Source organism: Rhodnius prolixus, unplaced genomic scaffold (genome assembly GCF_049639745.1).
Source record: "Rhodnius prolixus isolate KJV_2025 unplaced genomic scaffold, Rpr scaffold_5, whole genome shotgun sequence".
Lineage (NCBI taxonomy): Eukaryota > Metazoa > Arthropoda > Insecta > Hemiptera > Reduviidae > Rhodnius > Rhodnius prolixus.
The window spans coordinates 37,548,494-37,574,872 of NW_027411624.1; the positions used below are offsets into that span (position 1 = coordinate 37,548,494).

The 26,379-nt window shown below is 33.8% G+C and overlaps 1 protein-coding gene and 1 long non-coding RNA gene across 3 annotated transcripts in view; one reads left to right on the forward strand and one right to left on the reverse strand.

Moving 5' to 3' along the window:
* Positions 1-6,920: 6,920 nt before the first annotated feature.
* The window catches only part of LOC141458410 (uncharacterized), a 105,348-nt gene continuing 85,889 nt past the window's right edge, over positions 6,921-26,379 (forward strand). The window contains exons 1-5 of one of the 2 annotated variants that reach the window (XR_012460932.1): positions 6,921-7,137; positions 7,339-7,567; positions 7,642-7,843; positions 8,521-8,587; positions 8,732-8,959. This is a non-coding gene — a long non-coding RNA (uncharacterized lncRNA). Of the gene's footprint in view, positions 7,568-7,641; positions 7,844-8,520; positions 8,588-8,731; positions 8,960-26,379 lie in introns of both variants that reach the window. The other variant, XR_012460931.1, reaches the window with a different exon arrangement.
* Cdk5alpha (Cdk5 activator-like protein) overlaps positions 14,927-26,379 on the reverse strand; it is a 94,285-nt gene continuing 82,832 nt past the window's right edge. Inside the window, exon 2 of the mRNA XM_074136325.1 lies at positions 14,927-26,238. Within this exon, the coding sequence (XP_073992426.1) occupies positions 25,891-26,238 (348 nt within the window). The 3' untranslated portion in view covers positions 14,927-25,890. The remainder of the gene's footprint in view (positions 26,239-26,379) is intronic.

Below are 26,379 nucleotides of genomic sequence, written 5' to 3' on the forward strand. Positions count from 1 at the left end.
ACTCCTATCCGCACTAATGATCCATCCTAACCAACTCTGCCGCAAAACAGCCTTCAACTTCCCATCGTATAGTTTTAACCAGTTAAGCGTGTTTGACTTGTATACCCGTCAAACCAATTCTCTATTTCGGTGCGTTTGACGTGTATACTCGTCGTGAAAAATGTAAAATTGCCATTAACTATAAAAAAATTCGAAATTTTAATAAGAATACAATAAGAATATTATTTGATGGGATGTTTCCTTTATCTTAACCAATAGTACTGCGGTAGGAGACAGCCAAATGATAAGTGGTTGGTACATGTTTGGTCTCCGCATTAGAGAGATTGGGGAATTACCTCACACAAATAAAAGCTCTCAAACCCTTGTGCAATGCCCGTTTTTACCTTTTAGATAGAGATTCAGACCTCACAGTACTAGCATGATTTCATTTTGCACAGAATTCAAAAAGCTCTTGCGTCCCCTAGTTAACTAGGAGCAATGCATACGTGAAGTGGTGCAGGATTTTGATTGAGCACAAAATGCTCTGGTAATCTCAAGCCCCACAGAGAGAGAGATTGCAGAAAAATACGCTTGCAGTGACTATTAACGACGTTTTAAAACTTATGGTTGTTTTTTCCTGCATTCAACGTGTATACACGCCATTGTCTTGATTTTAATTCCACACATTGTGGGGTGGTTTTTAAAACTAAATTCTACGCTTAACTAACTAACTCCCTGGCACTACAGGTCTGTCTGACCCTTGGCCTGCCGAATTAATTCTCTCCATCTATCTCTATCCTGAGCCTCACGCTTCCAATTCCTTATTCCCAACTTCCTGGCGTCCCTATCAATTTCATCCTTCCATCTGCCTCTGGGTCTTCCTCTTCTTCTTTTCCCGCATAACACCAGTTCTAGTACCCTATTTTGCATTCTTTCCCTTTCCATTCGTGCCACATGACCAGCCCATCTCAATCTACTTGTTTTTACAAAATTAATAATTGTTTCTTTTTTTAAAAGGGCATCAACTTCTTCATTTGTTTTGCACTTCCATCGGCCATTCACAAACGTCGCACCACAGATTCTTCTTACTACTTTTCTTTCAAATACAGTCAACTTGCGGCAGTCGTTCTGTGATAAATACCATGTTTCTGCGCCCTACGTGACAACTGGCCTAATAAGGGATTTACGCTTAACTGGGTTGCTAAATAAACGATGAAAGAATTCATTTTATGGTTTCAAAAATTTAGTCTGCAATCGCGCAAATTCTTTTATTGTAGTAAATAGGTACAGTTTCTGCATATTCTACAGTTATTTGCACCAATCTTAAAAACGTTATTTGGATCGTCTCGAACCTTAAGTCTTGGATAGTTTGTATTTCGAAATTTTTTGGTTTCATTATTTAAATAACTTTCAAGAGAATAAGAGAGAGACAGAATGATAGAGTAAGAAAGGTTTCACTTTAATTATTTAAGCCTTCATTCGACTCTAAAGACCGTAGTTTTTCAACTTGTTACAAAGTTATGTTTTGAAATTAAGTAGTTACTTATCTAAGAAAACAAATCAGAAATTATTTGATGCACTCAATTTTTAAACCGAATTCTAAATACTGTTTCTTTCTTTTACTAACTCATCATAATTTTTGAGATTGATTTGGTAATTCATTAAATAAAGATTAGTTCAATGAAACGAAGAAAAACTTGGTCAATGTTAGCAAAAAAACAAAGAAACCAGGAAATCATAGAAATTTCAAAATTGCAGGAGAATATTGGCACAACCACCTGACGTTATCGTACAAGATGAAAGTAAGTATCTACAATTGGGGATTGGATAGTGGTTTAAACAAAAAGGAATAATCTGGAGCTCTTAAGGGTGAAATGATGGTATTTGCGAGGCTGAGGATGATTGGGTTGATTGAATGATGCCTTTTCTTGTTGAAGATGGTCAATATTTTCATCTTTTCAGGCAAGGGCAGCTAGGACTTGTTGATATACTGAAATTAGTTTGATGAAAGTATGAGAAGTGGGTGTCAAATTCAGAAAAGTATCAGTAGTTCTTCTGGGTTCCTGGACAAGCTGTGTAGACATCATGGAGTGAGGACAATTTTTCCTAAGCTTGGATTCTAAACATCATTCTATGATTCTAGTTCACCGGTTGTAGTTAACAAGCAATTTAATATGAGAGAATTTAAAAATTGGCGTTATAGAGAAGAACTGGAGGAACTCAAAAGGTTTTTAAAATGTAATTAGTGAGGGACTAAGCTAAGCAGCTTCCCTCTCTCAGAAGATGACATTAAAAAAGATGATCGGTCAAAGATGATCCAGTTAGGTACAAAACGTTGACCTGTACCAGTTTCTTACATAATCTGCTAAAGGACACCTTCAAACCACACAAATAACTACTTAACCACAGAAATGGTCTGACCATATGGGGAAAAATTACTCTAAAACAGTCCATTGTTGCAGAAAAGATTCCATAAATAGCACTTGTAAAAATGCAATTGTCTACCTTTGTATTATATAACAAGAAAAGTACAGGGGAGCCACAAATATAAATTGTAAACTGCAGTTTAAATCAATATTGTACTATTTTGTGTAAGCTAAACTTAGTTGTTAAGTTGGCTTAACGTTTTCCATATCAAAATTCTTTAAAGGTAATTCAGAGTGATTCACGTTTAGTTTTATAGTTCTTCAGATCACCACTAGATGGTAGGTAATGCTTAAAATAGCACTTATTTGCAAGCATTAGGTACATACAGGTCAAATATCTGGAATGAACAGTGAATTCATGGCTTTTTATAAAAAAAATTTGTGAATCAGTACTTGTTAAGATATAATTATAGTCATGAAAAAAAATTCTAATGAGTTTAAAGTAGAATGTAAGCTATATTGGTTAGAAATTACTATTTATTATCTGAATTTAGTTTTGTAATTATGCTGTTAAAAATACTTTTCGTAAGAATGCGTTGGTATCGTAGAGTGTTAAGGAAATAATTTGATTCTTCCTTGTAACGCAACTTGCGGGAGGGGCTTACAGGCTTTGCTTTACTAAGTATCTATAAATAGTCAAGGAATTTAAGCGAGGAGGGAGGTAAGTGCAGAAGGTAAAGTGGAAGGCTTCCCTCTCTGACCCGTTAAGTTCTTGAAAAGCAAAAAATTGAAAAATAAAAACTAAAAGAAAGTTTACATGGAAGCACATACAATAAAAATCTATGGCTTAAGCCTTTTTGAACAATATATGGTTGAAGTGCATACAAGGCTGTAAATACCATAAGCCTGCCTACATTTCTACTTATTATTTTTTTCCTGCAATACCTAGGAGTTGCTGTTTGTTAAGAAATGAGGATGCACCAGATAAATTCGAAGTAAATGTGACCGGGCGCGAGGTGCAGTGTGAATATTTCATACTGTTCTCTGGCATAAAACGATTTCTTTAAAAGTAAATAACGAATTTCATTTTTTAGACAAAGGTAGGTAGGTATCTTGCTGACTAGGCTGACCGCAGAATTAATCCGTCAAGGCCGTGGGGCTATAAGGATAATTGTAGGCCTAATAACTGGCCACTGCAGGCCCCAGAAAACACATGCATCGCATGGGCCTGGCAGAAGACAGCCTTAGTAGGTTCTGTCAAGAGGAAGAGGAAACGGCACTGCACGTGTTGTGTCAGTGTGAGGGGCTCGTATGGCTAAGGATGTTACTTCTCGGGGAGGAAAAACCAAGGCCTGTGAGCTTTACCCAGGAGCCACTCTCCAGAATTAAGAGTCTGATTAAGCGGACGGGTCTGGTGGGTGAGCTCTAAAGCCGGGGAGCCACAATAAATCCATAGGGGTCGCGGTGGCGCAGGCCTTGAGGCCACCCTAATTTAATCTAATCTAATCTAATCTTGCTGACTCATGGAGAAGAAACCTAAAGTCATCACGAAGTCTCTTGCTACTAACATAAGAGGGGCAAGTGTAAATGGATTATTGAAGGAGGTTTGATAAAAAGAAGAAGAAGAATAGAAAGAATAAGGTAATAAAGATATTTCACCAAATGAAGAGACATGAAGCAAAGAAGAAAAAGGTGAGGTAGAGCTTTTTGAAAAGAATGAAATTAGGTTAGAGGATAATCCTACAACGGCATCTCCTTAGGATTATGAAATTGAGAAGAAGCTTATCTGACACGAGATCTCAGCAACCTGGTGAGTCCTAGAACTTTGGAAAATATTGACTCGAAGGGGAATATAGGTGGACAGGAACCGCCAGTGTAAAAATCGGAAATGGGCGATTATTATTCTAAAACAACAAATATAATAATAAAGAAAGTAAAGAAGTCCTATTTACCAGATGGGCTTTACCAAATAGATGACATAACAGGAGCAGATTAGCATACATTCTTTAAAGGTCTCAAATTAAAACATTAAACAAAATCTAAGGCTTATTTCGAGCCCAACATCCCAACAGATTATACTTAGCTTTGCGATATGAACTCCTGTACAACTCTCGAGAAAGATGGATGAGGAAATCCAAAGATCAAGAAGACAACTTAGGCTGAATTGTCTGTCTTAGCAAATGTGTGGTGAAAAAGAAAATTCACAGATTGGAATTAATAAAAAAAATTATTTCAATCTAAAGGCCATTCAAGGAGACGTAGAAAAAGAAGAAGTCAAATTACTCCTTCAATTTTATTTTCTGTTAGATGAATTTAAAATAAATAATAACTTATATTACTTCTAGACCAATCCTTGAAAATCTTTCGGGTATTTTACTGAACTCAAGAAAACATTGAGAATCATTGAATTGAAAAGTTCATCATAAGAACTAGTGATGGGCTATTTGAGCGGACTCGTTCCATTGGAACGAGTCCGATGGTGGAACGAGTTGATTCAAATCCCTATTTTTAAAAAAAGTGATTCCGCCCCGCCCCAAAAAATTTAGGCAAATAAAAATGAAAATGAGGCAGCAGAAGGTTTGGAACGATTAAACATAAGAACAAATGTCACGCAATTTATTATATTATTATATCATTAAATGTTAGCTTTCCCAGTTAATAACAAAACTATATTTCTTTAACACACATTGAGTACTATCCCTAATTTCCAATTGCTCTGATAAATATAAAATTAACAACGTAATACAAATATTAACACAAAAATAGGCTAGTCAAATATAAATTAAAGCAATGCAGTTTTGTCATTATCTAGCTTGACCACTAGAAGACTGGAGTTAACTTACTTCAAGAGTATTCAAGGTAGAGAAACGGAAATGGGTAGGAAATTATTCCATAAAAATTCTAACCCTTCAAAATTATAATTACTCATAATATTTATTAACTAAGAATTGAATATCAAGCTTTTAAAATATTATCTTATTGTTTTACAAAAAGAAAAAGCTGTGTGCTTAATCTTAAACTTAGCGCTGGACACTCTTACTCTCATCTTCATTGGCGTAAGCTTGAACGTGTACATGTCAGCTAGACGGTCAAAGTAAAACTGGGCCAAAATTTATTATTACCTAACTGGTTTACTTAGTGTAGTATCCCTCCCACTCTATCACCTATTTCACAAACATTCATCGATTGAAAATATTTTTTAGTTAAATATTCGTTTCATTGGAATACAAAAAACATTATAACGCTTTCTTAAGATGATTTGAATTTTTAAAATTTGTTTTTGTCCATTACTCTTATAAAATACGAAGAATTTCAAATAAAATATAATATACAAACACAGAATGATCTAGTGTGCAGGTGGAGTCAGTCGTAGTTACCATGACAACGGAACCGTTAAACGACTCCGGCCCAGCTCTAGCATTTTCATTGGTTAAATCCACTGGAGTTGGTGGAGTCGAATCCGGAGTGATTTAAATCCTTTTGAAACCGGACTCGTTCCATTTTTTCGTTCACTGAATCTAGCCAATAGAAATTGCTGGAGCTGGAACCGGAGTTGTTTAACGGTTCCATTGCTATGGTAACGAGGACTGACTCCACCTGCATACTAGATCATTGTGTTTGTATATTATATTTTATTTGAAATTCTTCGTATTATATAAGAGTAATGGACAAAAACAAATTTTAAAAATTAAAATCATCTTAAGAAAGCGTTATAATGTTTTTTGTATTCAAATAAAACGAATATTTAACTAAAAATTATTTCCAATCGATGAATGTTTGTGAAATTGGTGATAGAGTGGGAGGGATACTACACTAAGTAAACCAATTAGGTAATACTAAATTTTGGCTCAGTGTTACTTTGACTGTCTCACGGTCATGTACACGGTTAAACTTACCCAATGAAGATAAGAATAAGAGTGTCCAGCGCTATGTTAAAGATTAAGCACACAGCTTTTTCTTTTCGTAAGATAATAAGATAATATTTTTAAAGCTTGATATACAAGTCCTAGTAAATAAATATTTCTTTATTTATGAGTAATTATCATTTTGCTTGAAGGGTTAGAATTTTTTTTATGGGAATAATTTCCTACCCATTTCCGTTTCTCTACCTTGGATCCTCTTGAAGCACGTTAACTCCAGTCTTCCAGTGGTCAAGCTAGATAATGACTAAACAGCATTGCTTTAATTTTTATAATTGACTAGTCTATTTTTATGTTAATTTTTGTGTTACGTTGTTAATTTTATATTTATCAGTGCAATTGGAAATTAGGGATAGTACTCAATGTGTGTTAAAGAAATGTAGTTTTGTTATTAACTGGGAAAGCTAACATTTAATGATATTTTTTAATAAATTGCGTGACATTTTTACTAATGCATAGGGTAAGTACAGAGACCGGAATCGGTGAACGAGTTGTTGGAATCGATTCCAACCCTGGAACTGATTCAAATCCAACGAGTCCAAAGACGGACTCGTTCTGCCCATCACTAATAAGAACAATACAAATACTTCGGTTCCAACTAACATAAACAATTAATAAACTTCAGCTGATTTCAACTCTTTGCAACCTCAATTTTTAAAATTATGCAAACTTTACACACACACACAAAAAAAGAGAAATACAAAAGATTTTCAAAATTATTTGTACAAAAATCATACAATCAGATTTTAGTTATAAAAAGTTTGTTCCTAAAAAGTATGAAATAGTTTAATTAAATTATTTGAAGTTAACAGAGTGGAGGCGATATCTACCTCTCACTTGAGTGAGACTTGATCATTTTCATGGTGGACGAGGTAACCTTTTAGAGGATTTCGTGTTATCACATGTTAATTAGGAATTACTCTTTGTAATAATGATTTAAAATATTCAAGAACAAATTGCTTAAATTAACTAGTGTTGAAGTGATTAAAAGCTATTCTTAGGGGATTCATTCTCATAGTTGATAGTGTAAAGTGTAGTTAAAAATGTGAAACGATTTTTTTTTTTTATCTTAGCCTTCTAGGTTATTTCTTGTAAAGAGGTACTTACCACATATTTCTGGAAGAGGTTAGAATGCAGCTCACCAACAATTCCACCAAAATACACTGCACTTACAACACTCGCGGCAAACTGTGAACAATAATTTATTAATTAAAGAAGTTGTAAGCACATTAAAAAAGAAATGAACTCAGTAAGAGATTTCTTTTAAGTCAAGCTTTTGTTGTAAAATTAATAGAAAGCAAGGTAAGTTGTAAAAATTCTAATAACGTCTTTATGTAATAAATCATTATTTGTTGATTATACCATTTTTATGTAAGGAGGCATTTTATTGAAATGATGTGACAATGGAAAATTATCAAATAAAACACATTCGAAGTAAATTTTTACTGGATTAAATCAAGAATGTCTTTCAGCTACAACAATTCGTTTCCACAAAACTAGAAACCAAATCTGTAAATAGGAATTTTCTCCAGTTAACAACCATTTCTGGCATTTATTAACCCCGTCAAGCTGAACCAGGTATGTTTGATAATTAATGATCCACAAATTACTCAGGGTTTAATTGCCCTAGATGCTTCAAATTAATTCCAATGTATGCAAGAAAATGGATATCTTCTCTCTAACTGAGATCTAACAATTAGTGACGTCATTCCATAATTAATGTTCAATAGAATTTAATAATAATTTATACTTACAGTTAATGGTATCATAAATCATCTCAATTATGACTTAGAAGTTAATATTTTTGGTCAATTAATGTTATTGTTTGTCTAAATAAAGTAAATTTCTTATTTAGATACAGAATCATATTGAACGGTCTAAAGCGCAACTTTTAGAATTTTGAGGAACAAAAATTCTATTAATTTGGGGCAATTCATTAAAGAAAATCATTGATAAAATAATCAAATTTTATTTTAATTTAGAATTACTAATGTTTTTTTACTGCCCTAACTGAGATTCTATTTAAATTTCAAAAAATACTGATGGCAATTTTTGTTTGGCCATCTTGAATCTTTAGAACCCCATTTAAATTCACTTAAAATCCATTTTATTGAACATCATAAACATATCCTATGTTAAATATTTATATTTCACGTTAAGACATTTATAACTACATCTTTTTTTTTTAGTTAACATAACTTTTAAGGCATTATAATAGATTAAATGTACTTACATAAAATCAAATTTAATTTCAGCTCGCCACGGTTCACGATCAACTCAGGGGTTCACTGCAAATATGATCACACAATCCGGAAAGAAACTGTAAAATTATTCTTTCGTAAAAATTAAATATTTATTTGTATATGATTATATTTTTTAATATTATTATTTATTTTAATTTATTATTTTATGTCTAACAAACTAAATAAATGAATTACAATTAATATTTTGTATACTCTATTTCAGGACTTTCCGTCTTAGAGGAGCCATCTTTATTCTGAAATTGGTGATTTTTTTAAAACCCGTCATTTAAAAGTGTATTCTTTTCATCCGGAATAGTTATTATCATTAATTATTGTTACAATTTTTATGCAATAATAATAAAATCATTTTATTAACCGAGTTTAGTGCAGTGTTATTTGAAAAAAACATATTTTGAATTTAAAATAATCGTTGAACGCCCAAGATTGTAAGGTATGTCAATTTTAATTTTTTATAAACTAAATTCTGATTTCAATAATCTGTTTCACAAGTTTGAAAAACTACAGGTTTAAGTGTAAAATAATTAGGGAAAATGAGAAAACTTTTAAAATGGGAAATTTCCTTTAGTTTCTTTAGGAATTGTGATATTTTTATACTCTACATTCCATTTCAAGTCCCCCTTGTACTTAGTCAATGAAAAGTCGGCCAGATTTGGAAGTACAAGTTCAAAAAAGCATTTAAAATAGGAAATTTTCTTTAGTTAATAACAATTTGTAGATTTTCTCTCCACTGCATTCTATTTCTTGTCCGCTAGTAGATAATACAAGTGAAGTGGCCAGTCTCGGAAGCAAAATTTCAAGAAAAACCTTTGGATTAGGAAATTTCCTTCAGTTTGACCAAAAATAATGAATTTTATCCCTTCAACATTCTATGTTTAGGCCACTGGTAAATAGTAAAAGTAACGATGGCCAGTTTTGGAAGTAAAAGTTCAAAAAGAAGTATTTGAATAAGGAAATCCCTTTTACTTTGAGCACGAATTGTGAATTTTCTCTCTACTACATTTTGTACTATGGACGCAGGTTGATCACAAGGTTGAGGTTGGCCAGATTTGGAAGTATTTGTCTCGGAATAAAGGAATTTAAATAGGCAATTTTGTTTAGCCTGACCAAGAATATTGAATTTACTCTCTTCCGCACTCTATTTCTTCGCCGCAAGTAGCAGGTAGTTCATACTAGATGTGAGGTTGGCCAGTTTTGAAAGTATAATTACCGAAAGAAACAATTACATTTACTTTGTGCACGAATCTTTCTCTCTAGTTAATTCTATTTCTAGGCCGCTGGTAGTTCGTACAACTGTGCTTGGCCAGTTTAGAAAGTACAAGTTCACAAAGAAGCATTTAAAAAAAGAAATTTCCTTTAGTTTGACTTCAAAAAATTAATTCTCTTCCTTTTATGTTCTATTCCGAGGCAGCTGTTAGTTCATAGGAGTGAGGTAGGCCAGTGTTTGAAGTGCAAGTCCAGATAAAAGCATTTTAAATAAGAGTTTAACCACGAATTGGGTATTTTCACTCTACTACATTCTATTTCTTGGCCGCAGTTAGATCATACAAGTGAGGTTGGCCCAGTTATGGAAATACTTGTTCGGAATAAATGATTTTAAACAGGCAATTCCCTTTACTTTGGGCTAGAATTATCATCTTTCTTTCTAGTAAATTCTATTTCTAGGCCGCTGGTAGTTTGTACAAGTGTGGTTGGCCACTTTTGGGAGTACAAATTCACAAAGAAGCATTTAAAATAGAAAATTCCCTTTTCTTTGACCACGAATAGTGAATTTTCTCTTTCTATATTCTACTTTTTAGGCTGTTGGTACTTCATACATGTGAGGGACGTAATAGCTAGGACGTAATTGAATTGGGTTTATACACAATTCATTGTAAAGGGTTTTAAATAGGTAATTCCCTTTACTTTGGGCAATAATAGTGATCTTTCTCTCTAGTAAATTCTATTTTTAAACCACTGGTACTTCATACGTGTGAGGTTCGCCAGTTATGGAAGTACAAGTCCAAAAGAAAACTTTTAAAATAGGAATTTTCTGTTAGTTTAACTACGAATTGCTATTTTTTCTCCACTGCGTTCTATTTCTTAGCCGCAGTTAGTTCATACGAGTAAGGTTGGCCAGTTTTAGAAGTATACGTTCGGAAAAAGCATTCATAATAACAAATTCTCGGTACTTTCAGCACGAATAGTGAATTTTCTCTCTTTTTCATTCTATTTTTAGGCCACAGGTACTTAATACAAGTAAAGTTAGCCACTTTTGGAAGTACAAGTTCAGTATGAAACATCTGAATTAGAAAATTCTCTTTACTTTGGGCAGGAATAGTGATATTTCTCTCTAGTAAATTCGATTTCTTAGCCGTAGGTAGTTAGTACAAGTAACGTTTGCTATTTTTGGAAGTAGAAGTTCTGAATAAAGGATTTAAAATAAGTAATTTGTTGTAGTTTGACTACCAATAGCGATTTTCTTTCTTCTACATTAGTTTTATAGGCCATTGGTTGTTAATGATATTATGATTGGCCAGTTTTGGAAGTACAAGTTTAGAAAATAGCTATTGTAAGTGTTTTGCTTTTGTTTGACATCTAATTGAGAATTCTCTCTCCTTTACTATCGTTTACTATTCCGTTTGTAGTTAGCGACTACAGTATAACCACCATTGTAAGTTTCTGAATGAAATGTTTATGAATTATTGGACAGAGAAGTGGTCTATTTAGTGGTTATCGTATACTGGACCCCAACGCGGAGATTGTGGTCGGAACAGCTGTTGGCCCTTTGATTTTGTTTTCTTCCTAGGTGCCTTTTGCAGCTCACTGATCTGTGTTAGACGGTATTTATCTGCAACAATAGTACCCTGTAAAATGACAGGCAGTGCACTGGTAAAATCTTCGGGCGCCAATGACTTTAGATGTTGACGGGCTTAAATAAATACAAATTTTTTAGATTAAACATTCATGTTATCCAAGAGGTATTACATTTTTACCAATTCGAGGTTCTAAAGCTACAGGTTAGTCCTGATCCCTAGTTCATTGCTGTAATCTCTAGGTGACATTCGTCAGATGTTACGGTTGGAAAAACCTCCATCTTATAAAGTTTATTTCATGGTGCAATACATGTGATACAAAGTTAGGAATTGATTAAAAAATTTTATGCTTTACTTTGTTGAAAAGTACTTCTTTTAATCAACTTAGAAGTAGATTACTTTGAATTGTCGCTCTTGAGGTAATCAATTGGTGGTTTAATCAGTTGAAATAACTGGTCATTCCTGATCTTTCGACTTTGAAGAATGGATACATCTCTACTTAGCTGTTAAACATGTGGAATAATCTTTTTAGAATTGTACGAGTACTTTTCATCTTGAATTAGGAATCGCCACGAACAGAAACGTTTCAGGTTTGTGAATGAATTGAATTTGCCATCGTTAATTAAGGTAAAGAGTTGTGTTATTTGCTTGGAATTATAATCTTGTTTTGGTTTATGAGCTTGAGCTGTTCCCTCTGTGTTGTTGGGTAAGAGAGGACAATATCCACTTCATGGCCAAATGCTTAATATTCTACTATCTGAAATACATCGTGCGAATCTCGATTTTCTTTCGTGATTGAGTGATGTAGGTATTTGAGTTTCTTTGATCGGCTTTGATCAATTTAAAATTAAACATATGCAGGGATTAATCGAAAAGAATTAGTTGATCTTTTTGACGATTAGTAATAGCTTAAACACCATTTTCTGAAGTAAGTTAACTGTTATTTATTCGGTAAATGTGTTTATGTTTGTTTTAGTCGAGAATTCGTTTAGAACTCTTGTTTTACTATTCTGTTCTTTATTATAATTTTCTTCGACTCTTTTTTTCAACTTCTGTTTTACATATTTTTCAATGTAATTCTTGTTTTTCTTTTGATCTCTAGCAGACGGATGTGTTTCATATTAGTCTATATTTAAAATAAAGTAATTATATTATTATTCTAAGTAAAATAAAAGCTAGTGACATCTTTAAGTCATGAAAAACTGAAAAGTTATTCCTTATAACTAAAGTTAGCCCAATATATTGTTGTAAAATGATCATAATGAATTAAAATGATGTATGATTATGGTTTTAGAAATACTATTGTCTGTCAAAAGGCTTAACTGTAAGCCTGTATTGAATTGTTCTTTTGAAAGCTTCATGAATTAGATTATAAACGTTTTTAGGGAAGAAATTTTGACAATCTAGGTTTTTGTACAGAATAATAAGGAGTGGATAAAGAACATTTAGCCAATCCGAATTCCTGTTGGCTTTTATAAACCTCCAACGCCTCACGTATAGACAGACGGTGGAAACCGTTCCCTATTTTCTATCTATTACTTTTCCTCTTTAATTAATGGTGTAAAGCTTTCCATTTTCTAATGAATGTTTACAATCAATTTAACGCAACAAGACGATAGTAAATGTTTGAATGAATGGACCAATTTAAGTTTTAGGACAAAAGCGCAATGAGTTGACAATCTGCCCAGTTTGGAAGGGATCCTATAGTACTCTCAATGGGATCTAAACTATTTACGGCCTAGTTTAATGCCGCAGGAATACATCCAACGTGGGCACTAATAGTTGTATCCCCCCCCCCAAAAAAAAGAAGGTGGAACTACAGGCTAGAGGTAGACGGAAATAGTTCTTTGTTAGCCATTCGCGGGAGTTTACTGCAACAAAGCCGATTGGACATTCGGATGATCTTAGTTCTCTTGACAATATTTCACAAGGGTTGTTTTTTTTAGTAGGAAAAAGGAGAAATGGTTCTACAATGGATTGAATGTTATTGTTTAGTACGCAGACCGTTTATGGCTGAGAGTTGGGTATTTGGAGACTCATATCATAAATATCGTGCAAAGATGTCCTTGTTTCTGTAGTTAACATTAGAAATAGTACAACTTTAGGGTGCCTCACCAGATCCTCTGGGCTGCGGAGCCTTAGGTTGGGCTGGCCAATACTAAGGTGTTCATGAATAAATTAAGATTAGAGAATTTTAACTGGATTGTTAGATAGATTCATGCTTTATACAGATGTTGGAGAGTTAAGGCCATTAAATCTTGACTTAGAGATTGAATTCTACTTTACAATTGAAGAGCTTGGTGCAATAAAGAGTTATCTACAGTTTTTAAAAATTTTTAGTAAGGAGAAAAAACTAAATATGCTTTAAGATGTATTCCTTATGTTGTGTCTGCTGTAAGGATTAGTAAGGATATTGTGATGGGGTCCTTTTGGGCTCAATTTGAACTTTCTAGGGCATGTTTTACTCTTTCCTTTCTAGGGCAGCTAACTCTTTTTTTGCACCAAAATCATAATTTTCAGTAAAACTTCGAGTACATATTAAGTACTTTAGTCAACGGGATTTCTTGTTTTTGAGCTTTTAAGTGGCATTTTGTGTCTTGTCGAAGTGAATGTTAGATATATTATTATGCCTGTCGAAAAGAAATATAATAATATCTACCTAATATAAATATTAAATAAACCTAATGAAAAATTTGATTGCGTCATCTTTTCTGTTTGGAGCAAAAGAAAGTTATCTGCAGTAGAAAACTCATTTTTTTGCTCCAAATCTAACCTAGGTTAGAGAATAAGTAATAATAAAGGAGCCTGCATAAAGACTCGTTTATGCACCAAAAGATTTAGAATTGAACCGTACAATAGGGGGCGCCACTAAAAACATTTTCTGCAAAAAAATGTAGATAACTCCTTTTTGAGTTCGAGCTCTTTTAATTGACAATTTCTATAGCATTTTCAAAAGGAGTTCATTCTTTAAATGGTCTTTAGATGCGCCTATACTTGAAAACATCCTTCAGGATCTTTTAGCATCCTGGACAGTTCCAAGTGCTAGAAATAAAATAAAGAAAATTCAAGGAAAAATAAAGACAGTAGAAAATTATTTAAAACAGGTTTTCTTTTTCTTTTTTTTTTTTTTGGTTTTCTTTTTATTTAATAAAAACATGAAGAGGAAGCCGCCATATTTAATTTTCTAATATAATCAGTTTTCCATTAATTTTTTGTTTTTCCAAATTTTTCTTTTGACAAAAAAATCATGTTTAATAACATCATAATCCTAATATGTATTTATAATATATTACACGGTCTTATTTATTTATTTTATATATATATTTACTATAATATATATGTTTTAATAAAATTATCTTAACTGCACTCTACCAAGTAAATATTATCAACTAAACACATAACTCATCGTATCTTATATGTTTTGCTTTTTATTTAATAATACATACTTTTTGTCCATATTATATCTCATACATATTACATACATTAATATCATCAGTATATCCAAAATAAGTTCATTTGAGCTTTAATTATCAATTTTTTTCAAGTTTCTTTCTCATTTACTTTGTTGCAGTTACCTTAAGGAAACATAAATCTGACATCAATCCATCTTTTATTTTTAAAGTTAGATATTAATTTGTATTTTACAACTTAAATCCAAAAACCACTGTTAATAACATCACAGATTTTGAATCACCACAGTGGGAAAATCTGAAGGCCCAATTTTCTTTTTTCTTTTGTATTTATTTTTTTTGCAATTTATTTTTATTTTTTTGAACAAATATTTATTTATTTTTGTTAATGGAAGAATACAATTTTTTTTTTTTTTAATTAAAAAATAAATAATTATTAAAAAAGTTTTTTAATTAAATATTTGACAAACAAACTTACTGAAACTATTTTTTAAATTAATTACAATTATCACAAATTAATTTACTTTTAATTTCAAATGTTTTTTTTTAAAATTAATAATTACATTATTTTAATTAAAAGATAATTTTTTTTAATTAAGAACAATAAATTAATTAATGACACTTTTAATTAATTAATATTACACTATAATATTTATATTATTTACATTTTTATACTTAAAAAAAAAGTGATCAGGTGACATAACGAAGGGACAAACCGGTAATGAACATTTATTTCATTTAAGAGATTCTTTTATTAAGTTAAATTATTTGGGTCGACAATTAAATTTGATCGGATGGTTGAAACTTTAATTAATTTGATATTTTTATTATTTTTGAATTGGTTAAGATAAGATGAGATTCCAATAGGGCGGCCCTTAAGGCCTACGCCACTGCGACCCCTTTGGATCTATTGTGGCTCCCCTCACTCTAAAGCTCACCCTCCAGACCCGTCCTTTTAATCAGACTCTTAATGCTGGAGAGCGGCTCTTGGGTAAAGCTCCTCAGGCCTTGGTTTTTCTTTTTCCGAGAAGTAACATCCTTAGCCCAGACAAGCCCCTCACACTGACACAACACCAGTGCAGTGCCGTTTCCTCCTCTTCCTCCTCCTGACAGAACCTACAACAGGCTATCATCTGCCAGGCCCCATGCGATGCATGTGTTTTCTGGGGCCTGCAGTGGTTTGCATTGGTTAGTGAGGTTTAGATTTGATAAAATAATAATGGTTTATGATTGAGATCCATGTCGATGGACCCTCGGCGGGCCGGATTAAATACTTTCGCGGGCCGGAGTTGGCCCGCGGGCCGTACTTTGCCCATCACTGGTTTAGGTAATCACTGTAAGGTTTTCTTCGAGAATAGGTGCTTTATTTATTTATTTTTTTTTGAAGTTTTCTCGTACGATTTCTTAGTTCTCGGTGACTTTATCAGCGCATTTACATATTAAAAAATGGTTATTCAAAAATGGATCTACAAAATTGCTTTGGGTAAACATTATTTCTTATTAATAATATTTATAACAATTGGTAACCTTTAACAGTGGATGATCTATTGCATAAGTTTGGATTTTAGTGCAGTGCTAAAGACCACGGGCTGGAGGTAGGTGACATCTTCCTCAAAAGTAGTAGATTTGTGGGCAATGCTGTAACTGTCTGAAGTGACCATATCTAAGTTGTATTATTACATTATGGTTCTTCACCCAGCTCTGATCGTTCATAATAGTTCAAGCTAGTATAAAACTTTTTTTTTTTTTTTATTATTGTATATATTTATTTATTTACAACCTGTATACATATACATCCAGTAAATGAGGTCATAATTTAGTTATGCACAGATTGTAGGCTGCATCCGAGGACCCAGCGCCACAATCGGGAAGGCATGCTGAGAGGGGCCAGCCAATACTGGAACTCTCTAGGGGTTGGAAGGAAGTTTAGGAAATAGGTAAAAGGTCACGGGGCCAACGTCGTTTCAGGCGTCGTGGAGGACTGTCGGGATGGGTTGCTGTGGATAAGGCTTGTGCGATGGGATTAGGATGTATGGTTATGCCGAAGGACTTTAGATTGAAAGGATTGGATTCTTTGAATGTTGGAAGGTTTCGCAGAGCCCCACAGCTCAGCTCCGTAGGTCCAGATGGGTCTTAGTAGTGTCTTGTATAGAGTCAGTTTGTTCTGTACGTTCATGGTTGATCTCCGCCCTAGCAGTCTTCGTAGTTGTCCGTATCGTCTATTGTGTTCTTGTCTTTTCAGTCTAGTGTGCGGGTTCCATGTAAGTATAAAACTAGATTAGAGTTCAGTTAATACTAGCAGACTATCAGTTAGAAATCGTTTTAAGGTTAGAATCGGCCTCACTTTGTGGATGCAAATCTCTTACAAATCACAAACCAATTCGCGATCGTTTGATGGCATAAACCTTGTAAAATAAAGATTTATTTATTCCTTTATTTTTTAAAACAAAAATTAAAGCATTAAACTTCCGATCAAAGACGTATAGTAAAACAAAGGGAACAAAAACGTATAGAACACTCTTAAATAACGTTTAATAACAAGCCCCCTAAAATTATTAACTATAATTTATTTATACGTAATATGTTAACGCATAAAAATTAAATTATTTTCTTTGGCCTTCACTGCCTTCTATATTTTAACACTCGATATTAGTGGATATATGGGCAGTTCTCGGCTGACTAGATAGTTCACTCATTTGAATATTTTTGTAATAATATAAGTATACTAAACATATAACCTAAACTATGTGGAAATTTATATTTAATTTTACCCAAATATTGCACAATTCCAGCCTTATTCCATTAATTTAAAATTAAGAACAAAATAACTATGAGAAAAGATGAAAATTAATCATAATAGTAAACAAATACATATCTGTTTTTTTTTACATATAATATATATTATGATAAAAGTAAATATAATTTATTATATGTACGTACCATGGTATTTACGGAATATATATTTATATTTATTCAAGATATTTCCTCATATATCTAGTTCAAAGTCAGTTTTTCATTTGTTCAATTTTCAATATTTTATTATAATGTCATTTTCTTTTTTCTTTTTTGAAAAACTTTACATGTTATTTTTCAAATTTAGTTTTTCTTTATTAAAGAAGAAATAGCTACTTTTTTCTTCATTTATTATAAATCTACAAATATTTCGACTAAAAATTTATTTACTTTATTATATGGTAACAATTTTTCTTTTTTAATTTATTAATAATTATTTAATTTTTTTTACTTTTTTATTTTTAACAATATTTACACATTTGTTTTTATACTATATATATTTTATACATATAAACATCGTTTTTGTTTATAAGTATGACTACTTAATTTGATTTTCATCTGTTATAATGTAAATCATAGTTTTTTAAAGTTCTACCCTTTTTTTGGTTTCATTTCTTTTTAGAGTTTTTCCGTTTAACTTTTCCTTTAGTTTTCAAACATGAATATTCAAATAAAATAAATACGCAAACTAAAATAATCACAGTTCCCTTTTTTTTTGAAAGAAAATACAAAAAAAATTATTCTATATGCAAAATTGCCTGAAAATATTTCACATTCATCGGGCTCTCTTGGTGGTACACAAAGAATAAAAGCAATCGATCTTCTTTTCTCTTTAGAGGTCATTGAAAGTTCGTGTGGGATTGGTGGCTGGAAGTTTCGATTTATTTTATTAATAATTGCGGTAAGAAGTTGACTAGAGGAAGGAGTTTGAGAGGAGTTGTGGCATAACGGGAGATGGTACAACTTTAGAGTCGGTGGGGAACAAGGAGGTCATGGTGCAGGACATGAATGGGAAGAAGAGTAAACAAGTCGTTGGACTTGATTGAGACTGGAAGGACCAAATTTTGTACACATTATGTATTGCTGGAGCGGGACCGTGGGGCTTTTGTGGGACACTTAGCTTTCCTGATTCCAACCTATCCCTGAGCTCCGCACCTCTTGAGAGAACGCACTAAACCTAGACACATTGATCTAAATAGTGGTACCCCGTTTCCCGCTACACTATCCATATTCGAACAATTAAGGACAGACCTACCTTCCTGGTTTGTAAGGTTTACTAGACAAAGCAACGTTTCCTTCAATTTTTGTTTTTGGACTCAGCCAAAGCTTCAATATTCATTAAAATTGAAGCGGATAATAGTTATGGTAGTAGCAGCATCATAGGCAGCGGTTACTTCCACGAAGTAACTTTTATTTGCCAGGAATTTAAGAAAGAGCATTGATGATTACTGTCTCGCCTAGATAAAATGTTAACAAAAAATATTGCAGCATGGGCACCCCTAAGTTTCTACTTACTCGAAGCAGAATTAAGGGATTTCGTCAGGAGTGCTAATTGGCCATCTATCGAGGTGCTTGTTGTTACTCCTCACTTTCCGAGGGCCTCTCTTGATAGCCTGGGTAAACTACCCAGGAGTTGGAGAGTGATATATTATTCCTGGAGCTTTTTTAGTAGGGGGGGGGGACGCAGTTTTGGTGCTAGGAAATGCTTAATTTATAACCCTGATGGCCGGCTTCCATTCTTTTCTAAAAATTTTTGTTTGTGTTGAAGGAGGATATAGATCTCTGGCAGAGGAGGCAAAGCTCTAGGGAGTACAGCCCCATATGCCGGCTCTCCTCACTTCCCGAGGGGGGGCGGGTCCACTCTTGTTCGTCTGGGTAAGTACCAGGGTGTTAGAGGGGAATTCTACGAGTCTCTAGGATCTATTTTAGTCGTTGCCATACAAAATAAATTCTACGAGATTCATGATTAGGTCAGGGACTGATTTTAAAGATAGATATTTCAAGGGCTTTATTACCATTCCTTGAGAATACTGTAGGCGCGCGTGGCCGCCTACACCCAAATGCTAAGGTGCCCAAGTGGGCGCTGTACGAAATAATAGTAGACAAAGAAGAATAGAAAAAATAAAGAGAAATAAAAGAAAAAGGGGAAGGTACTTACCCTTTGCAAGGAGCGATGTGCGTGAGGTATGTTGATAAGCTGCCTGAGAAGCGATGAGAGGAAAGGAAGCTGTGGAGCGGAAGCGGGTGTATATGTTTATGTAAGTGTGTGTGTGTTGAGCTCTGAGAAAGGGAGGCAATATTTGGGCTCAGGCTCAGAGAGGCGTAGCGGAAGTGGAAATGAGGTAAGCGGAAGAGTAAAGGGGGAATAGTGCAATAAGTGCACTATAAGCGGTGGAATATGCGTGACGCGATATTCTGGAGAGGCGTTTAGATGCGGATGATGCGTACTGTTAGGTGTCAGCGGAAGTGAAGCGGGCTGAGATGCGTTAAGAGTTGCTAAAGCGTGAGCCGAGAGGCGTCTTGAGCAAGGACTAGCAGGGAACTGCCCAGACTAGAAAGGTGACCACATGGTTCAAAGGAAGTAGTGGGGCAAAGGGTTTAGAATATAGAAAAACAAATAAAGGAAATAGAAGCGGAAACAACAAGTTAATATAGAAAGTTTGAGAGGATAAAAAAGGTGTAAAATAATAACATAATAATGAGCGATAAGAAATATGTAGAAAGAAGGAAATTAAGGCGGATGTGTACATTAGTACGCGCGCGGGCGCGAGGCTGACTCGCGAGAGGCGGACGCTAGCCAAACTGGCCGGTCACGACCGAACAAATACCTTGGACTTCGAGAATAGTCCTAGTATGATCGCATTATCCTACAGAAATGACACCTTTTCCTTAAACGAATTAATCTAACCAAAATGATGAACAAACAGATATATATATTAAAATAGATAATTAAAAGTAAATAACAAAGAAAACACAACTATAAATCAAACTACAAATCACAAAAAACTAAAACATTTTAATCGCATTTTTTTCTCTCTCTCTCTGTCTCAAAATATTTTTTAGAATAATCTATGAGAAATAGATTTTTCCAGGGGAAAATGGTTTTACTATTTAGGCACTATTTTATTTATTTCTTTAAAATCTTTTCGTTTTATTTTTTCAAAAGTACTTTTGAACATCGGGATTTTTAGTTTTTTTATTATTTTGATTTTCATTAATCTTTTAATTTCGTCTTTTTAGCTACATGTAGTTCACCTTTTCTTTCTTTTTGTTTTGCTAATTAATCTTTTTGACTTTTCTAAATTGAAAATGATTTTTCATTACATGAAAAAAGAAAAAAAAAAGAAAATCTAATAACTACAAACTTTAATTTAATTTAAAAAATAAATAAAAAAAATTTAGAACACAGCTTAAAGCTTATAGATCAGATTGATTAATATAGATTACAAAAGCGATATTTTCAAGAAAAAAAGAAAAACACTTCACTGTTGCCAAGACTTTTAACCAAAAACACAAAATACTTTTTTCTTTTCAAAATTCCTTATTTTAATAACTTCACACTTTATATTTCTTTTTAGTTTAAATTAATTTTAATAATAAAATTTTGCAATTTCAACTCCATAACTATACAATCTAATCTATAAAATTCATAGATTTTGTTTTTAAAATCTGTAATATACTCAATTTTTCTTTCTTCTAGAAGTAGAAAACCAAAACAAATATCAATTTCTGGAAATATTTAATTTTTTTTATTATTTTACCTTTAATTAGCAATTTCAGTAAAAGAATGACTGAAATTGCTGATCTTTTTTCTGCCCTGAATCGCTTAAAAGTTCTTCAGCTATTAAAGAAATTAAATTTTGATTAAAGAATTATATAATACACTTATATAAAATTAAAAAACAAACAAAAGCAGCTTATAACAATTTAAGGTTTTAAACAACCAGTTTCCGGGGTCTTATTATCTTTTTAGTCTATAATGCAGCGTTTCCCAAAGTATGGCACCGGGTCGCAGAAAAATTCAGCTGGGTCGTGGCAAAAATTGTAAAAACACAAAATAATCTATTAACATTTTGCTCTAAATTATTTATATTTTTCGAAACTTTTTCAAGTACTGCAGGTGACAATCCTTTACCACCGTTTCCTACCGGACCATTTAAATTCGGATGCTCTGATTGGCTGATTTCGATTCAGCATTCAGTGCCTTCCTGTCGATATTGAAAAGGAAGAAATGCTTAATCTTAGTGAACAAGAAGTTGATAATTTAATTGAAATTTCATGCGACACCGATCTTAAAAAAGTGTTTGAAACTGTACCACTAATTAATTTTTGGTTGCGCTGTCAAAAGGAATATCCAAGCGTAAGCGAAAAAGCGATACAATTTTTAATGCCTTTTGTCACCACTTATACGTGTGAAACTGCGTTCTCAGCCTTGGTGTACTTAAAAAATAAGGTATCGAAACAGATTGGATGTCGAACCTAATTTGAGAATAAAATTAACATCATCAAGTCCTAATTTGAAATTACTATGTGATGATAAACAACATCATCCTTCGCACTCACTCACTCACTCACTCAAGGGCTATAACGGTCCATGAAGGACCCGAGCCTCAGCCACTATAGCTCTCCACCTCTCTCTATTTCTTACCGACGTCCTCCATCTCTGATGACCAAGGGCTTCCAAATCTTCCTGCACGTCGGTCAACCATCCTAGTCGAGGCCTACCCCTCGGCCTTTTTCCACCAGGGTGTCCATATAAAGCTTTCCTGGGACCTCTCGTCTCCTCCATTCGGTGCAAATGTCCCAGCCATCGTAGTCTACCAGACTTTATAGTGGCTACTATATCAGGCTTACCGAATAGTTCAACGACTTCTCGATTCGTCCTGAATCTATAGCCATCCTGCGTCCTTACAGGTCCGAAAATCCTTCTTAACACTTTTCTTTCCCACCTGCACAACCTTTGTTCGTCCGCTTTGGTTAATACCCACGCTTCCGAACCGCGAGGTAACGATTGGACACAGGGTAGTCTGGTATATTCTTAACTTTATGGCTCGGGACAAGCATTTCCTTTTGAAAACTGGCTGCAGCGCCCAGAGACATCTGTTACCGGCTGCGATTCTCTTGCAAATATCTTCTCTAACACTGTTATTAGAGGTTAAAACTGCCCCCAAGTATTTAAATTCTTTAACCCCTTCAAAAGAATATTTCCCCCACCCGTAGGTTCCGGAATATTCTTCTTCTTCTCGTATTGACCATATACTTGGTTTTTGCGCTATTAACCTCTAAACCGAATTCCTTCGCAGCCACATCCAGCTCCAGAAAAGCTAATTTCAGCTCCTGCTGCGACCTTGCCCAGTATTGCCTCATCATCGGCATAAGCTACTATTTGCACCATTCTATTGTAAAGATTGCCACTCAAATTGATTTGTCAACCTCCTCACAATAGTTTCCAACACTATATTGAACAGTGTCGGTGACATTGGGTCCCCTTGTCTCAGACCTGAGTTTATCCTAAACTCTCTGGAGGTTTTCCCTTGGATTGCTACCTGCCCATAGTTGCCGGCCAAGCACATTCTGACGAGCCGAATCAATTTCTTCGGGTATCCCAGTTCTTTCATACATCGAAACAAACCAGCTCTACTAATCCGATCATAAGCCATTTTAAAATCTACAAAGAGCGAGTGAGTATCCACATTTAGCTCATAAAACTTTTCCAATATATCCTTCGCACTAAGGTCAAAATATGTAAAACAAAATTTACCTTCAAGTTTTAAGTGAAGATAATGGATTGTCTTTAATTACTTATGTTTTTGTTATATAATTATTTTGCAATTTTTGTGTATGAAATAAACAAACAAATAACTTTTTTATAAGGTGGGTCGCGAAAAAATTTAAAATCTCGTACCGGGCCGCGGTCAAAAAAGTTTGGGAAACGCTGCTATAATGTGTTAAGATTATACAATGAAAATATTTAATAGCAATAAAAAAAACACAGTAATAATCGTGAAAAATCGATATTTTTATTTGTCAATGTGTTCAGGAAAAATTCGCTGCAATTATTCTATCGTAAGAATTCTCCCCCCCCCCCCAAAAAAAAAAATTTCATTTTTTTAAAAAGAACCAAATTTTTCTTTCAAAAAAGTTACTTTAACTTTCAAAACGTATTCGTGATTAAAAATTTTTCGCCACGCAAAAAAGAAGAAAACACGATATTACGTTTTAGTTAACTAATTTAAAGTTGTTAATTTTTCTTTTTGTGTAAAAAAATCCTGAAACTTTTAAAAATTTGGTAAAATAGATGATTAGTTAAATTTGCATTTAAAAAAAAATCAGAAAATTTAAATTTTCTTGAAATATTTCCTCTCTTTTTCACTTCCTGTCGTGTTAAATTTTGAATCTATAAATATTTGTGTGTCTATAATGTGTGGGTATGGCAGGACAGTTTTTTTAAAAATTTAATATCACCATTTCTAAATTCAGTTAAAATTGAATTTTCTTAATTTTCCTGTCTAAGTATCCCATAACAAAAAAATGGGAAGACATGGGACACATACACACAGTTAAACCAACACTTAACTACAAATACTCTTTTATTTACTTTAGTTATGCGTAAATATTTACTGTTATTATAGAATGAAAGTTATGATTATGGATTATTAAAATAAATGATCTTTGGAGAAAAAAATGAAATCACGTATAAGTACCATGTTCAAAATTTTATTATTAAAATTCATCTCTCCTCTCTTTTTCACGAGTTTAGAATTGCTGGCAAATCTTAATAGCTATTAATATTGAGACTTAAAATTGTTCTTAAGGTAATGTGCAAGATAATGTCTGAAAAATTCTCTTCAGTAAGACTTAAGGAGATGCTGGGTGGTCTAGTCTATCCTCCTCTGTAGCTAGACACTCTAAACATATCTTGTCTAGTATGACATCACTTTTCTCTCCCTAAGAATCATGATAATGTGTCAAGCCTGGAGGTAAACGCTGAAAGAGGAGATGTGTTCACTTCGGCGGTCTATATGCAAATATGATCAAGATTTGGTGCACTGGCTTAACCCAAAATCCAAGCTCCTTGGCTACAAGACTCCGTTATTGAGAAGCCTCGAGATTTAATTGGCTTAGCGGCCTTCTGACAGAATTCTATCTCATCCCTACACTCGACACCCTACAATGACTGACTAGATTCTTGTGGTAACTCAGTGTGATCTTTTTACGAGATCTCGTAGATTAGTATAAAGTTAGCGCCTCCATGAATTTATTGAACCAAAGTATGACGATTACCAGACTTGCGGAATCCATGAGAAGTTGTCTGGTAAAAGTTACTCCGGGACAGAGACAATTACCCACTTGTTCTGGGTGGCATGGGAATGGCCGTCATGGTGGGGAACGTGATGATCGATTTTCTGGCCATACATCGGGCCATCTCTGTAAGTAGTTGAAGAAGGAGGAATAGTTCTATGCGGAGGTCCACTCTGCGCGCCAATCTTTCTGGCTTTGAACAGATCTTCTTCAGAGGGTGTCTGAAAAGACTGGGTTTAGTGCATGATGGCAGATTTTGAAAACTACAATGCATCTCCTTGGGAAACTAGCCGGTGCTGTGATAGGAATTACGCACTCTCTCAGTTCCTGGAATTTTTGTCTACATCTGGGCCTGGAAGGAGTGTAGGAACCCGCCCAAGTACTAGTAAGGAGTGACAATAGACCTTTGAATTCGTAGTGAGCGGTCAAACAAAAGAAAATAGGTATCTTTAAAAAATTTACCTCCAAATTATCCCAAGAAAAGTTCGATAAATTATCTTGTGCATGAAAGCGTTTTACGTCTTTATGTGGAAAAAGATAAATTTAAAACAAGGGAGGAGATAGAAGGGAAACTGCATAAATGCCCACAGTAGGAAGGCACTGAGGGAATAGATGTTCAGACTGAAACGTAACGGAAGACGATTTTCTTGATTTGAATAAAGATCGATTATCTTCGTGATCATTCTAATCGAAGAAAAAAAAAATTATTGGCTAAGTGATTAATTATCAACGAAGAAAATGCAAATTTAACCATCAAGTATTTACGCTTTAACATTATTCTTTGCAAAAATGACAAAAAAAAAGTACAGTAGTATTAAGTTATGTCAGAAAAGTTTGCTAAATTTTTTTTGAACTCATCGAAAGCCCGCGGCCCACGGCTATCGGCTTGAGAGTAACAGGAAAACAGTTCATAGGACGGTAGGCCTCGAAGATTGTTGGCCCAATGTTAGTCTGACCATAAGTGATGCTTGCTGTTGTTGCTGCTGTTGCTGTTGCTGTTGTTGTTGTGGTTGTTGCTGTTGTTGATGGAGGTGCTGTTGTTGAGGCGGTGGCGGATAAGGGGGTCAGGCAGCCGAAGTTGGCGGTAGATTAGCACCGTTACTTCCGCAAGCTTTTAATTCGGTGAATATTTCAGTAAAAAATGCTGGCTCTGAATTTATCCTTAACATACTTCTAGATAAGGAGTTTACAATGAGCAAACAACGATCCCAAAAACGTTCTTTCGATTCTTCGACTAGAAATGGTTTCAACGGATATGAGATTTCATTACCCATATATGAGTATGATAGATATAAACAGGTTAATACGACGGCCTGTAATTGTGGCTCAGACTCTACTTCGTCACCGTGGACCAGCTCTCTTACTAGCATGTAGACGAAGACAACGTTTGCTGGATTTATGAAGGCTACATCCTGAAACAGAAAGAACAAAAAAAACACTTAATTTTTTAAATACTTAAAAAAGGGTGAACATTTTTATAAACTTATGCTAGCAATATTTTTATTGCCTAAATTCTGTGTGGCACAAGACTAGAGTCTCAATTGGCTATGATC